The sequence below is a fragment of the Hordeum vulgare genome, chromosome 3H (assembly GCF_904849725.1).
Source record: "Hordeum vulgare subsp. vulgare chromosome 3H, MorexV3_pseudomolecules_assembly, whole genome shotgun sequence".
NCBI classification, from domain to species: Eukaryota; Viridiplantae; Streptophyta; class Magnoliopsida; order Poales; family Poaceae; genus Hordeum; species Hordeum vulgare.
Genome location: NC_058520.1, coordinates 602,543,286 through 602,557,638, shown reverse-complemented (window position 1 = coordinate 602,557,638; position 14,353 = coordinate 602,543,286). Strand labels below are relative to the sequence as shown.

The 14,353-nt window shown below is 47.0% G+C and overlaps 1 protein-coding gene across 1 annotated transcript; it reads left to right on the top strand.

The window, feature by feature from the left end:
* Positions 1-1,675: 1,675 nt before the first annotated feature.
* LOC123442210 lies at positions 1,676-10,470 on the top strand. Its single transcript, XM_045118266.1, has 2 exons — positions 1,676-2,075; positions 10,330-10,470. Exons 1-2 carry the CDS (start codon positions 1,752-1,754, stop codon positions 10,468-10,470), a joined length of 465 nt encoding a protein of 154 aa, XP_044974201.1. The 5' UTR covers positions 1,676-1,751.
* Positions 10,471-14,353: the final 3,883 nt, after the last annotated feature.

Sequence of the window (14,353 nt, the reverse complement as noted above, 5' to 3'; positions counted from 1 at the left end):
CACCATCGTTGTTGCGTTACAGCTCTCTCGCCGACGAGCAGCGCCATGTTTGCTACGTTGAAGCTTTGTGTCCGGCGAGCAGCCCCATGGTTGTTGTGTTGAAGCTTCGTGTCCAACGAGCAGTCCCATCGCTGCTGCTTTGAAGCTCGCAACTTCAACAGCCGGCGCTAGCACTACAGCTTCGACAGCCAACGAGAGCTCCCCTGCAGCATCGCCGTCGGCGAGCTTCACGGGGTCGGGGTGCCGCTTGTGCTGCATTGTAGCTCCGCCGCCATGGCGAGATCTATGGGGACGCAGCTTTCTCCGACGATGAGCGGCACCTGCCTCCGGCCTTCATGTGTTGAGCTGCAGCACCGACGACGAGCGGCGCCAGGCTTCGGCCTCCTCCTTCATGCTGCAACACCATGCCTCCTCTCCCGCGTGTGACAACAGGTGGAGGGGAAAAAGAATGGGCAAACATGCAGACGCGAAGAAGATAAGGCTGGGATGGTGTGAGCGGCCATGGATTGTACACGTGTCATGCGTTCAAGAGGCTTACGCGGCATGGAAATCAACCGGTAGATTTAAAACGTTTTCCTTTGTCGATTGCATGTATCTCATACTTTTCTTGACTAGTTGATTCACTTTCCACTAACCAACAAATTTACCAAGAATAATTTAGTCTTAACGTGCCTATAATTATGTGTCTTGGTCATCGTACTAAAAATAATACACCTTACATAAAGGAATGGAGGGAGTATTTGATTGGATGAGAGGGGAGAAACGAATGGGTATCCACTTACTGGCGGCAGTGGTGGGTAATTTTCTTACAACTCCAGCTTCCACAATTTTATGGAGTACCTCCTAAAAAGCTTCACAAAAAACTAGGAGCTGTATACTAGATTCTACTTTTTTCGTGAAGCAGTATATCATGAAGATACCCCGTTTGGCTTACGTTTTTTATAATGAAGCTGAAACTGATTTCTTTGGAACAGTGCAGCCCCAAACAGGCCCTTAATCTAGAGACAACTCTTAGCGCCGAACTCGAGATAACACATGCCTTTTCTACCACAAAACGCATTAAATACGAGATTTTGTAGATACAATACCATAAGGCTGGTTGTAATGGAGAGAATCATATACTAGTCTATGATACTACATCCGTAATGCATAGTATCATATGTTAGTATCATAGAATAGGTAATTTATTGACATGCAAGACACAAAGTAGCACAACATTTAATATGATACGGTATCATGATATGATACTCAACTCTCTCTTTTTTTATTTAATTCTATGACACATCATCAAAGTTGTCTAGTTGGCATGATACTCCCATTACGACCAGCCTAAGATACAAATCATTAAGATACAATGCATTAATAGCACCTGACCCCCTCAACCAGACGGTTGATATCATGAGAAAGGTAGGCAGTCATCACAATGGAAAAAACTGATATGATGCCTTGAAATGGGCCTGGAAATTGCAACTGATCAAATGTTGGATTCTGTTGGCTGTAATTCCAACTGGGCAATTTTTTTCCTTACATTAATGGGATTGAGGCGCATATTCATAGCTTGTATAGAATTACTTCATCCAATAAAGGAAGGTAATTATTACGGCACAAATCAGGCACAGAAATACAAAAAAGAAGATATTCATCATAACTCTAATCAGTACGCCCATTACATCCCCCTCCTATATACCGCCTCCACCGATCCCTCCTACACCGGCCCGGCCAGATCATCAAACAGCCACCAAGCACCGTCCATGGCGCTCCGGCAACGACTCTGGCTCTGCGGCGTGTGCGTGCTCGTCGTCCTCCTCCTCCAGGCCGCCCCGTTGGCCTGCGGGCGCAGCCCCCCGCAGCCGTGCTACAAGACGGTGACGGGCGTGCAGAGCTGGTGCGCGGGGGAGTTCATCCTGGCGCTCTTCGACGGCGTCAAGGCCCACCCCATCAAGGAGTACTGCTGCGTGCAGCTCGCCTGCGTCCGCGAGCCGACGTGCGCCTCCGTGCTCCGCCGCGTCTGCCCGCCCCCGACCAAGTATCTGCCGTGCCCGCCGCACCTGCCCGGCCGTGTCTACGCCAGCCACGTACGGCTAACCAGTACACGTAGCCTATAACTACATGATTTATACTGTACAAGCCTGCGTGCGATGTGCAGTTCGGCCTTAATTTGATCGATTGTTGCACTCTGTTCTGAGAAAGAGCTTGCTTTGTTTTCTTATTGTCTACTACTCCTCCGTTCCTAAATATAAGTCTTTGTAAATGTTTCACTGGTAAACTGCATACGGATGTATATAAACATACTTTAGACTATAGATTCATTTATTTTGCTCCGTATGTAGACCTCTAGTGAAATCTCTTAAAAGACTTATATTTAGGAACGGAGGAAGTACTACAGAACGTTCTCATCACAGAAGCAGACACGTACTTGTCAGCAACTGCTACTACAAAAGTTGTCTTTCAATGGTCAAACACAAACCGCGCCACAGGCATAGAATGTGCAACAAACCAACTAAATCACCAGGCCAGGAAGCAAGATGTTTGCCAAAATTTGGCATCATTAAACCAAACGAGTTGCTCTTACCAGGAACCTGGGATCAAACAAGCTCGGGTTTTTTCACTGTTTTGATCTGAAGGGGGTAACTTAATCACGGAACGAACTCGTTTGAAAACAATTTCACGTTTTGACCTTTTTTTTAAATGTCATAAACCGTGGCGTTGCAGCTCTATAGAGAAACGTCACTCTATTATGGCGTTGCAGCCCTTCTGTGCAACGCCTGTGTACTGTGACGTTTCTGGCCTGAGGTGAAACGCCAGATACCATGGTGTTTCTTGGCTTTATATTTTGCCACCCCAACCCCCTCGCCCACCAACCACCATTTCTCATCTTCTCTTGTTCTTCCTTTGACGAAAAAGCTCTCCCTTGTCCTCAAGATCCCCCCCCCTTCGATCTCCCTCCTCCCTCAACCTTTTTGTTGGTTCTTTGGGACAAATCAAAGAGGCCGGTAAGCTCCTCCAATCCCTCCAATTAGTTTTTGCGATGACTTTGTATTTGTGTAGCTTTTTTTTTTGCACTAGGTGTTCCATTTATGTTGCATTGTATTGGTTGGTTTATTATTATTGATAAGATTTAGTGTTAGGGTTAGGGTTATGCCTAATTTGGTTGGACAAGGGTTAGGTTTTGTGTTATGCCTAATTTGGATGGACAAGGGTTAGGGTCAGGGTTTGTGTTATGCCTAATTTGGATGGACAATGGTTAGAGTAATGTTTTGTTAGTTTTTTGTTATACTTAGAATTGGTAATTTTGTCCCCTTTTTTAGATGGACAAGATTGTGAATATTCATTATGTTGACAAAGAGGCATTCATGAATGTTGATATTGTTGACAAATATGAGGAAGTGTTGACATTTCTTGATAGTCCTACTTATGAAGAGGTTGTGGCAGAAACTCGGATAAGACTGAAGTGGGTTGATCCAAGTGACCAAGTAGAATTATTAGGAAGATATGATGTTGGGTCAGCACACAAGTGTCGAATGAAGACAATGCCTATCAAGTCCAATTTGCATTGGGTTGCATACAAGGAGGTTGTTGCATCCTCGATAGACAAGTCACTCAAAGTGTTTGCTAGTACGGTGGTCAATGCTCCTCTTCATGTTGACTTGAACCAACCCTTAGTAGATGATTTGAGCCCGTATAATGGTGTGGCACCTATTGTTGAGCATAAAGTAGAAGTGCAAGTCAATGAGTATCCCCAATATGAGTTTGGAGGTAGTGTACCGATCAAAGATGATGGTCATGACTCCGACGAAGAGTATGAGAGGCAACACAACATTGTTGGTGACGTAGAGGCTCAAGTAAGGCATGATGACATGGATCCTGACATTGTTTATCAGCGTGCTTGTGTGGATGAGTCGGATGATGAAGGCCCGATGAATGAGTTGGATGAGGATGGCTTCACTGAGAAAGAAGCGGAGTGGTATACAAAAATCACCGGTAGGGATCACAAAGTTCCCTTGTTTTGTGATGTTAGCCTTGCAGATAAGGCTTTAGTCGACGGTGGCATGAGCAAGACAATTGAGGCTAGAATGTTCCCAAGTAGCACACCCAACGCGATTTGTACGTCTTACCTAAAGAAAGGTTTAATGTTCGAGGACATTCTAGAATTGAAGATTTGGTTGTGTGAGTATGCCGTCAAACACTACGGGCCTTTCAGAGTTGTGCACTCGGACTGCCACAAGCGATACACCGTGAAATGCGAGGTAGAAAAATGCAAATGGAAAGTCAATGCAAGACTCAGGAAAGATGGTTCGTGGAAGATAAGTAGTTGCATTGCAACTCACCAATGCACACCGCCGACAGATGAAGAACCAGAGACAGACCGTCAGTTAACCTCGGAATTCATCGGTTATAAATACCAGAAACATATAGCTGAGGATCCAACCATTAAATAAAGTTGTTGATGAGTTGGGTTTTCGAGAGATTTGGATATAAGGTCAAGTACGGGAAGACATGGAAGGCCAAACAGGTCGCTTTTAGAATGTTGTACGGTGGATGGGAAGAGGTGTACAACATGCTACCCCGGTTGCTGGGCGCGATGGCCTATAGAAACCCCGGAATGTACCACTATGTCCAAGATATTGAAGGAGTGTTCCGTCGTGCCTTTTGGACGTTTGGCCCATGCATTGCAGCTTTTGAGCATTGTCGTCCGGTTTTGTCTATATATGGAACATTCCTGACTGGCAACTACAAGGGCACACTAATGATAGCAATGGCACATGATGCTAATGATCAGGTGTTGCCTGTGGCATTTGCTTTGGTGTCAGTGGAGAACCAAGACAACTGGGAATGGTTCATGAGACTTGTGAGAAGCACGGTGATTCCTCCCAATAGGGAGGTATGCATCATATCCGATCGACACCAAGGAATATTGAAGGACGTGGATGTTCACATTCCAGGGCATGCGAGGCTTCACCATTGATGGTGCATGAGGCACTTCGTTGCAAACTTTTACAAGGCTTGTAAGAACAAAGATCTGACGAAGGATCTTAACTCCGCATGTGTGGCCTTCTCCGTTGACTCGTTCACGAAACGATTGAACAAAATATATGAGAAGGCAAATGAAGGTGGGAAAGAATCCTACAAAGGAATATAGATGAGAGACATAAGTGGTCACGGGCATGTGACGAAGGAGGCATGAGATATGGCGACATGACAAGCAATCTTGTTGAGTGCTTCAACTTTGTCTTGAAGGGGGCACGTCAGTTGCCGGTGACGGCAATAGCTGAATATACCTTTTACAAGCTCAATGAGTATTTTCTGAAGCACTCTGAAGAAATTGACAAGTTGATTGGTGAGAGTGAGAAGCCTCCCTATGAGATCTATCCGAAGAAGGTTGCCGAGTGGCTAGAGTTTCAAAAAGAGAAGTCAACCATGCAGCGAGCCACTTGTTTTGATAACGCTGAAATGAAATACCAAGTGGATGAGCCAGGCGGTACAACGAGAGATGGGCAATCATATGGTGGTCGCTCATTTATTGTTTCCCTTCAGACACGGCATTGCACTTGTGAGCGGCCTAGTAAGTACCACTGGACATGCTCGCACATGATGATGGCATGTCGCATGAGGAATTTGCCCTTCTCTGATGGTGTAGTTGTGAGGTTGCATGAATTCAACTTTCAAACTCATCAGTTAACATGGGCGTCGGGATTCCACCCTTTTCTTGACCCATCACAGTGTCCAGAGTATCACGGCCCTAATATTAGGCCGGATCCAGAGATGATGGTTCAGCCGAAGGGTAGAAGGAGAACAAAATGATACAAGAATGATATGGATGACCTGATGAGCACCAGAGAGTTTGGTAGTGGACATTTCATGGAGCCACATGATAGGAACCAATGCGGTGATTGCAATGAAATGACACATAATAAGAGGACTTGCAAAAGAAACAATGCATCTACTAGTGATGTGGGGGGCAGAGGTGGTTCAAGTGTTGGCGGTGGTAGACGTGGTGGTTCAAGTGGTGGCCTTTCTATGGGCCGAGGATCCGGCGGTGGTAGACGTGGTGGTTCAAGTGGTGGCCTTGCTATGGGCCGAGGATCCGACGGTGGTAGACGTGGTGGTTCAAGTGGTGGCCTTGCTATGAGACGAGGATCCGGCGATGTTAGACGTGGTGGCCTTCCTGTGGGTCGAGGATCCGGCGGTGGTGGTAGACGTGGTGGTTCAAGTACTCGTGGAGGTTTTATGGGTAGAGGTTCGGGTGGTGGTAGAGGAATGTTCGGTTACCTACGAGGACCGTTTCCGTAAGTTTACTACATTTCATTATTATTGTCATGTTGTACATTTTTTGTTGTCACATATTTGACTTATCTATCATGTTGTTTTTCATGCTCCTTTGTATGTTATTGTACTAACTCTGAGCCTTGATGTTTTATGTAGGTATGGCGGCGTGTCAACCCAACAAGGAGAAAATGGAGTGGGGGCGGAGAAGGATGCGGCCAGTGAGGAGCAGCGGTTGATGGAGAGGGTTGCAAAGAAGTTGAGAGAGCAGGACGCATCCGAAGCAAAGAAGATGGAGAGGGAGCGCCAGTACGGGAGAATGAAGCAAAGAGGAAGGAGGACCTCAAAATGTTCCTTGAGCACCGTGCTTATGAGAAAAAGATGAGGGAGCATCACAAGAAGGTGATGGAGCAACGTCACAAAGAATGGGCAGATAAATTTAACAAGGTTATGGCAGAGGGTGCAGCAAAGAGAGAGCGGGAGAATGAACTCTTCATGGAGAGGGTGCTGGAAGAGGCTTCAAAAATGCGCAAAAGGGAAGCCGAAGAGGAAGAAGAAAAAGGGGAAGGGGCCTTGCTCGACACAATAGAGCCGGAGGCTTCTATTTGTTGGAAATATGCCCTAGAGGCAATAATAAATTAGTTATTATTATATTTCTTTGTTCATGATAATCGTTTATTATCCATGCTATAATTGTATTGATTGGAAACACACTGCATGTGTGGATACATAGACAAAACACTGTCCCTAGTAAGCCTCTAGTTGACTAGCTCATTGATCAAAGATGGTCAAGTTTCCTGACCATAGGCAAGTGTTGTCACTTGATAATGGGATCACATCATTAGGAGAATCATGTGATGGACTAGACCCAAACTAATAGACGTAGCATGTTGATCGTGTCATTTTGTTGCTACTGTTTTATGCGTGTCAAGTATTTGTTCCTATGACAATGAGATCATATAACTCACTGACACCGGAGGAATGCTTTGTGTGTATCAAACGTCGCAACGTAACTGGGTGACTATAAAAGATGCTCTACAGGTATCTCCGAAGGTGTTCGTTGAGTTAGTATGGATCAAGACTGGGATTTGTCACTCCGTATGACGGAGAGGTATCTTGGGGCCCACTCGGTAATACAACATCACACACAAGCCTTGCAAGCAATGTGACTTAGTGTAAGTTGCGGGATCTTGTATTACAGAACGAGTAAAGAGACTTGCCGGTAAACGAGATTGAAATAGGTATGCGGATACTGACGATCGAATCTTAGGCAAGTAACATACCGAAGAACAAAGGGAATGACATACAGGATTATATGAATCCTTGGCGCTGAGGTTCAAACGATAAGATCTTCGTAGAATATGCGCTATTGGATATTGACCGAGGAGTCTCTCGGGTCATGTCTACATAGTTCTCGAACCCGCAGGGTCTGCTAGGCCTGGGCATTCGGTTTAAACCGAAAATTCGGTTAGTACCATTCGGTTTATTTGCAAATTCGGTTATGAAAAATGCTAACCGAAAATGCTTTCATAAAACAACAAACCGAATTTTCGGTTAACCAAAAGTTCGGTTCGGTTAACGGTTTACACCGAATGGTTGTTGCATAGCTGCCTGTACTCACCCTCCCACGTCCCACTATCTTATAGTTATGCTATTCGTCCTCCTTCCCCTAGCCACACGAGGTGGGACTAAGTAAATGATACTTCTTGTCTGCCACTACACGGTTCATAAAGGACGAATATAAAAATAGGTGTATGTTGGGCTTTGAAGTTTGCATGCAGCCATGTAGGCCTACGGAAGTCACGTCTCCTTTGCATGCTAGATAGCTAGTTGCATGCGGGCTGCCTGTTGGCAGCTAGCTTGGTTTTTTACGCTTCCTTACGAGTACTATTATTTTACTTTAAGTTGGAGGCCTATTTATCATGGGCGACATCGGGAGTCCGGAGTCCTGCGTGACGTGACGTGCATGTGCGTCGTTCCTTCGGCTAGAATCAAGAGTGGAGATCGGTTTTATTCGGTTTAACCGAGGAATACACCGAACTGACCAAATCACATTCGGTTATTAAATCTAAAAACCGAATTTGTGTGTAGTGGTGATAAAAACCGAAATTTCGGTTTTTTCGGTTTCGGTTTCGGTTCGGTGTTCGGTCCGTCGGTTTTTATGCCCATCCCTAGGGTCTGCACACTTAAGGTTCGACGTTGTTTTATGCGTATTTGAGTTACTAGCAAAAAATCCCGTGCGTTGCATCGGAAAAAAACTCGCACTGTTACATCCTTTTTTTGCAACATGACGCCTGAACCAGATAACACAACAAAAAAGAAAATAGGGTTCTCTTGCCAGTCGCGGCTGATGATGCATGTGCCACCGGGAATATGCAACCGGATGAGCCCATGGAAAAGGAAAATATCTGGCAATGGAGAGCCCACCCGTGGAAACTCCTCCTAGCTGAAACCTTTTCTTTTTCTTTTTTGCGTGTGGTGTAACGTCCCTCTTGATCCATGATCTTGTTATAAGCTGGGTGGATACGATTATACCTCGTAATCTTTGGCCCCGGATACGGTGCTCTTTTCCCGTGACGTCGACAAGAGCTGGAACCCCATATTCTTACCTCTAGCTGGAAACACAAAATCAGCTTAGCAACATGACGCCTGAAATAACACAACAAAAAGAAAATAGGGTTCTCAGTGATTCGAACCCCAGAATCTTTGGCCCCGGATACGGTGCTCTTTTCCCGTGACGTCGACAAGAGCTGGAACCCCATATTCTTACCTCTAGCTGGAAACACAAAATCAGCTTAGCAACATGACGCCTGAAATAACACAACAAAAAGAAAATAGGGTTCTCAGTGATTCGAACCCCAGAATCTTTGGCCCCGGATACGGTGCTCTTTTCCCGTGACGTCGACAAGAGCTGGAACTCCATATTCTTACCTCCAGCTGGAAACACAAAATCAGCTTAGCAACATGACGCCTGAAATAACACAACAAAAAGAAAATAGGGTTCTCAGTGATTCGGACCCCAGAATCTTTGGCCCCGGATACGGTGCTCTTTTCCCGTGACGTCGACAAGAGCTGGAACCCCATATTCTTACCTCTAGCTGGAAACACAAAATCAGCTTAGCAACATGACGCCTGAAATAACACAACAAAAAGAAAATAGGGTTCTCAGTGATTCGAACCCCAGAATCTTTGGCCCCGGATACGGTGCTCTTTTCCCGTGACGTCGACAAGAGCTGGAACCCCATATTCTTACCTCTAGCTGGAAACACAAAATCAGCTTAGCAACATGACGCCTGAAATAACACAACAAAAAGAAAATAGGGTTCTCAGTGATTCGAACCCCAGAATCTTTGGCCCCGGATACGGTGCTCTTTTCCCGTGACGTCGACAAGAGCTGGAACTCCATATTCTTACCTCCAGCTGGAAACACAAAATCAGCTTAGCAACATGACGCCTGAAATAACACAACAAAAAGAAAATAGGGTTCTCAGTGATTCGGACCCCAGAATCTTTGGCCCCGGATACGGTGCTCTTTTCCCGTGACGTCGACAAGAGCTGGAACCCCATATTCTTACCTCTAGCTGGAAACACAAAATCAGCTTAGCAACATGACGCCTGAAATAACACAACAAAAAGAAAATAGGGTTCTCAGTGATTCGAACCCCAGAATCTTTGGCCCCGGATACGGTGCTCTTTTCCCGTGACGTCGACAAGAGCTGGAACCCCATATTCTTACCTCTAGCTGGAAACACAAAATCAGCTTAGCAACATGACGCCTGAAATAACACAACAAAAAGAAAATAGGGTTCTCAGTGATTCGAACCCCAGACCCCTTGTTTGAAATCGAGTGGGGTGACCAGGTTGGCTGGAGTCCTTCATGTGACACAGGACCACGGGATTGCCAAAAATACTAACTAAGGTGCTGGTCTTCTTCTCCGCGCAAGCATCAATAGAGCAGACATGACAGAAGTGCATCTACGCACCTGCTGCGGCGCGGCCTTGCTGGTGCTGGGCCGAACGATGGGGAGGTCTACACGGGCATGACCCGTTGTGCTCGATTCGTAGCGGGCGTTCGATGCAGACGAGCTGCTCGGGTCAACGCAGACGGGCGTGACATCCATGGAGGTTCAGGGAGGCTTGAAGCAAGGGCAGCAGCACGGATCCGTGGGGAACTGCAAGGAACGGGCGTGGGCGATGGGGTCCTGACCGAAGGCGACCGGGTCGATCCAGATCGGGGCCTTGGTGACCGACGACGGTAGCCCTGGCTTCTCCTGTACCCGACAAAAGAAGAAGAAGAGAGATTCAGAAGGGAAAGCAGGGGGAGGGAGCAAATGACAGAGAGCGAGGAAGAAGGAGCTGGGCATGAGGGCCATGGGAGGGCGCTCACGCGCGGTGGCTTGAGGAGCTCAGGCGCGGCTGCATCACTACGCCCTGCGCCTCCTCGACCCCGTCTCCTCGCGCTCGCGTGCCGCCCCCCTCGGCCTCGCCTCTTCAGGGACAAGCCCAAGCCCAAGCCGGAGCTTTCCATGATTGCCAGGGGGTTTACATAAACACGAAACGTTTTTTTACTTAAAACAGGAGTGCGGGTTAAATTCCTAGAACTATAGGGACTTTTCTACAAAAACGCCGACAACATAGACGACGGACGACGGAAGCAATCCCTGCTTTAGTATTAGGGATCGATATGGTTGGTTACCGAATGTTGCTCGGAGTCCCGGATGAGATCACGGACGTCCCGAGAGTTTCCGGAAGGGTCCAGAAACGAAGATTGATATATAGGATGACCTCATTTGGTTACCGGAAGGTTTTCGTGTTGGAAATATGCCCTAGAGGCAATAATAAATTAGTTATTATTATATTTCTTTGTTCATGATAATCGTTTATTATCCATGCTATAATTGTATTGATTGGAAACTCAATACTTGTGTGGAAACATAGACAAAACAGTGTCCCTAGTAAGCCTCTAGTTGACTGGCTCGTTGATCAAAGATGGTCAAGGTTTCCTGGCCATAGGCAAGTGTTGTCACTTGATAACGGGATCACATCATTAGGAGAATCATGTGATGGACTAGACCCAAACTAATAGACGTAGCATGTTGATCGTGTCATTTTGTTGCTACTGTTTTCTGCGTGTCAAGTATTTGTTCCTATGACCATGAGATCATATAACTCACGGACACCGGAGGAATGCTTTGTGTGTATCAAGCGTCGCAACGTAACTGGGTGACTATAAAGATGCTCTACAGGTATCTCCGAAGGTGTTCCTTGAGTTAGTATGGATCAAGACTGGGATTTGTCACTCCGTGTGACGGAGAGGTATCTCGGGGCCCACTCGGTAATACAACATCACACACAAGCCTTGCAAGCACTGTGACTTAGTGTAAGTTGCGGGATCTTGTATTACGGAATGAGTAAAGAGACTTTCCGGTAAACGAGATTGAAATAGGTATGCGGATACTGACGATCGAATCTCGGGCAAGTAACATACCGAAGGACAAAGGGAATGACATACGGGATTATATGAATCCTTGGCACTGAGGTTCAAACGATAAGATCTTCGTATAATATGTAGGATCCAATATGGGCATCCAGGTCCCGCTATAGGATATTGACCGAGGAGTCTCTCGGGTCATGTCTACATAGTTCTCGAACCCGCAGGGTCTGCACACTTAAGGTTCGACGTTGTTTTATGCGTATTTGAGTTATATGGTTGGTTGCCGAATGTTGTTCGGAGTCCCGGATGAGATCACGGACGTCACGAGGGTTTCTGGAATGGTCCGGAGACGAAGATTGATATATAGGATGACCTCATTTGATTACCGGAAGGTTTTCGGAGTTACCGGGAATGTACCGGGAATGACGAATGGGTTCCGGGAGTTCACTGGGGGGGGGGGGGCAACCCACCCCGGGGAAGCCCATAGGCCTTGAGGGTGGCACACCAGCCCTTAGCGGGCTGGTGGGACAGCCCAAAAGGGCCCTATGCGCCTAGGAAAGAAAATCAAAGAGAAAAGAAAAAAAAGAGGAGGTGGGAAGGGAAGGAAGGACTCCCACCCACCAAACCAAGTCCAACTCGGTTTGGGGTGGGAGCCTTCCCCCTTGGACTCGGCCGACCCCCTTGGGGCTCCTTGAGCCCCAAGGCAAGGTCCCCTCCCTCCCACCTATATATACGGAGGTTTTAGGGCTGATTGGAGACGACTTTTCCACGGCAGCCCGACCACATACCTCCACGGTTTTTCCTCTAGATCACGTTTCTGCGGAGCTCGGGCGGAGCCCTGCTCAGACAAGTGTTGGAATTATGCCCTAGAGGCAATAATAAATGTAGTTATTATTATAATTCCTGTATCAAGATAATAGTTTATTATCTATGCTATAATTGTATTGAATGAAGACTCATTTACATGTGTGGATACATAGACAAAACACCGGCCCTAGCATGCCTCTAGTTGGCTAGCCAGTTGATCAATGATAGTCAGTGTCTTCTGATTATGAACAAGGTGTTGTTGCTTGATAACTGGATCACGTCATTGGGAGAATCACGTGATGGACTAGACCCAAACTAATAGACGTAGCATGTTGATCTTGTCATTTTGTTGCTACTGTTTTCTGCGTGTCAAGTATTTATTCCTATGACCATGAGATCATATAACTCACTGACACCGGAGGAATGCTTTATGTGTATCAAATGTCGCAACGTAACTGGGTGACTATAAAGATTCTCTACAGGTATCTCCGAAGGTGTTAGTTGAGTTAGTATGGATCAAGACTGGGATTTGTCACTCTGTGTGACGGAGAGGTATCTCGGGGCCCACTCGGTAATACAACATCACAAATAAGCCTTGCAAGCAATGTAACTTAGTGTAAGTTGCGGGATCTTGTATTACGCAACGAGTAAAGAGACTTGCCGGTAAACGAGATTGAAATAGGTATGCGGATACTGACGATCGAATCTCGGGCAAGTAACATGCCGAAGGACAAAGGGAATGACATACGGGATTATACGAATCCTTGGCACTGAGGTTCAAACGATAAGATCTTCGTAGAATATGTAGGATCCAATATGGGCATCCAGGTCCCGCTATTGGATATTGACCGAGGAGTCTCTCGGGTCATGTCTACATAGTTCTCGAACCCGCAGGGTGTGCACACTTAAGGTTCGACGTTGTTTTATGCGTATATGAGTTATATGGTTGGTTACCGAATGTTGTTCGGAGTCCCGGATGAGATCACGGACGTCACGAGGGTTTTCGGAATGGTCCGGAAACGAAGATTGATATATAGGATGACCTCATTTGATTACCGGAAGGTTTTCGGAGTTACCGGGAATGTACCGGGAATGACGAATGGGTTCCGGGAGTTCACCGGGGGGGCAACCCACCCCGGGGAAGCCCATAGGCCTTGGGGAGACACACCAGCCCTTAGTGGGCTGGTGGGACAGCCCACAAGTGGTCTATGCGCCAAGAGAAGAAAAATCAAGAGGAAAAGAAAAAAAAGGAGGAGGTGGGAAGGGAGGAGGACTCCCTCCCACCAAACCTAGTCCAACTCGGTTTGGGGGGGGGAGAGTCCTCCCCCTTGGACTCGGCCGACCCCCTTGGGGCTCCTTGAGCCCCAAGGCAAGGCCCCCTCCCTCCCACCTATATATACGGAGGTTTTAGGGCTGATTTGAGACGACTTTTCCACGGCAGCCCGAACACATACCTCCACGGTTTTTCCTCTAGATCGCGTTTCTGCGGAGCTCGGGCGGAGCCCTGCTGAGACAAGGTCATCACCAACCTCCGGAGCGCCGTCATGCTGCCGGAGAACTCTTCTACCTCTCCGTCTCTCTTGCTGGATCAAGAAGGCCGAGATCATCGTCGAGCTGTACGTGTGCTGAACGCGGAGGTGCCGTCCGTTCGGTACTAGATCGTGGGACTGATCGCGGGATTGTTCGCGGGGCGGATCGAGGGACGTGAGGACGTTCCACTACATCAACCGCGTTCTCTAACGCTTCTGCTGTACGGTCTACAAGGGTACGTAGATCACTCATTCCCTCTCGTAGATGGACATCACCATGATAGGTCTTCGTGCGCGTAGGAAAATTTTTGTTTCCCAT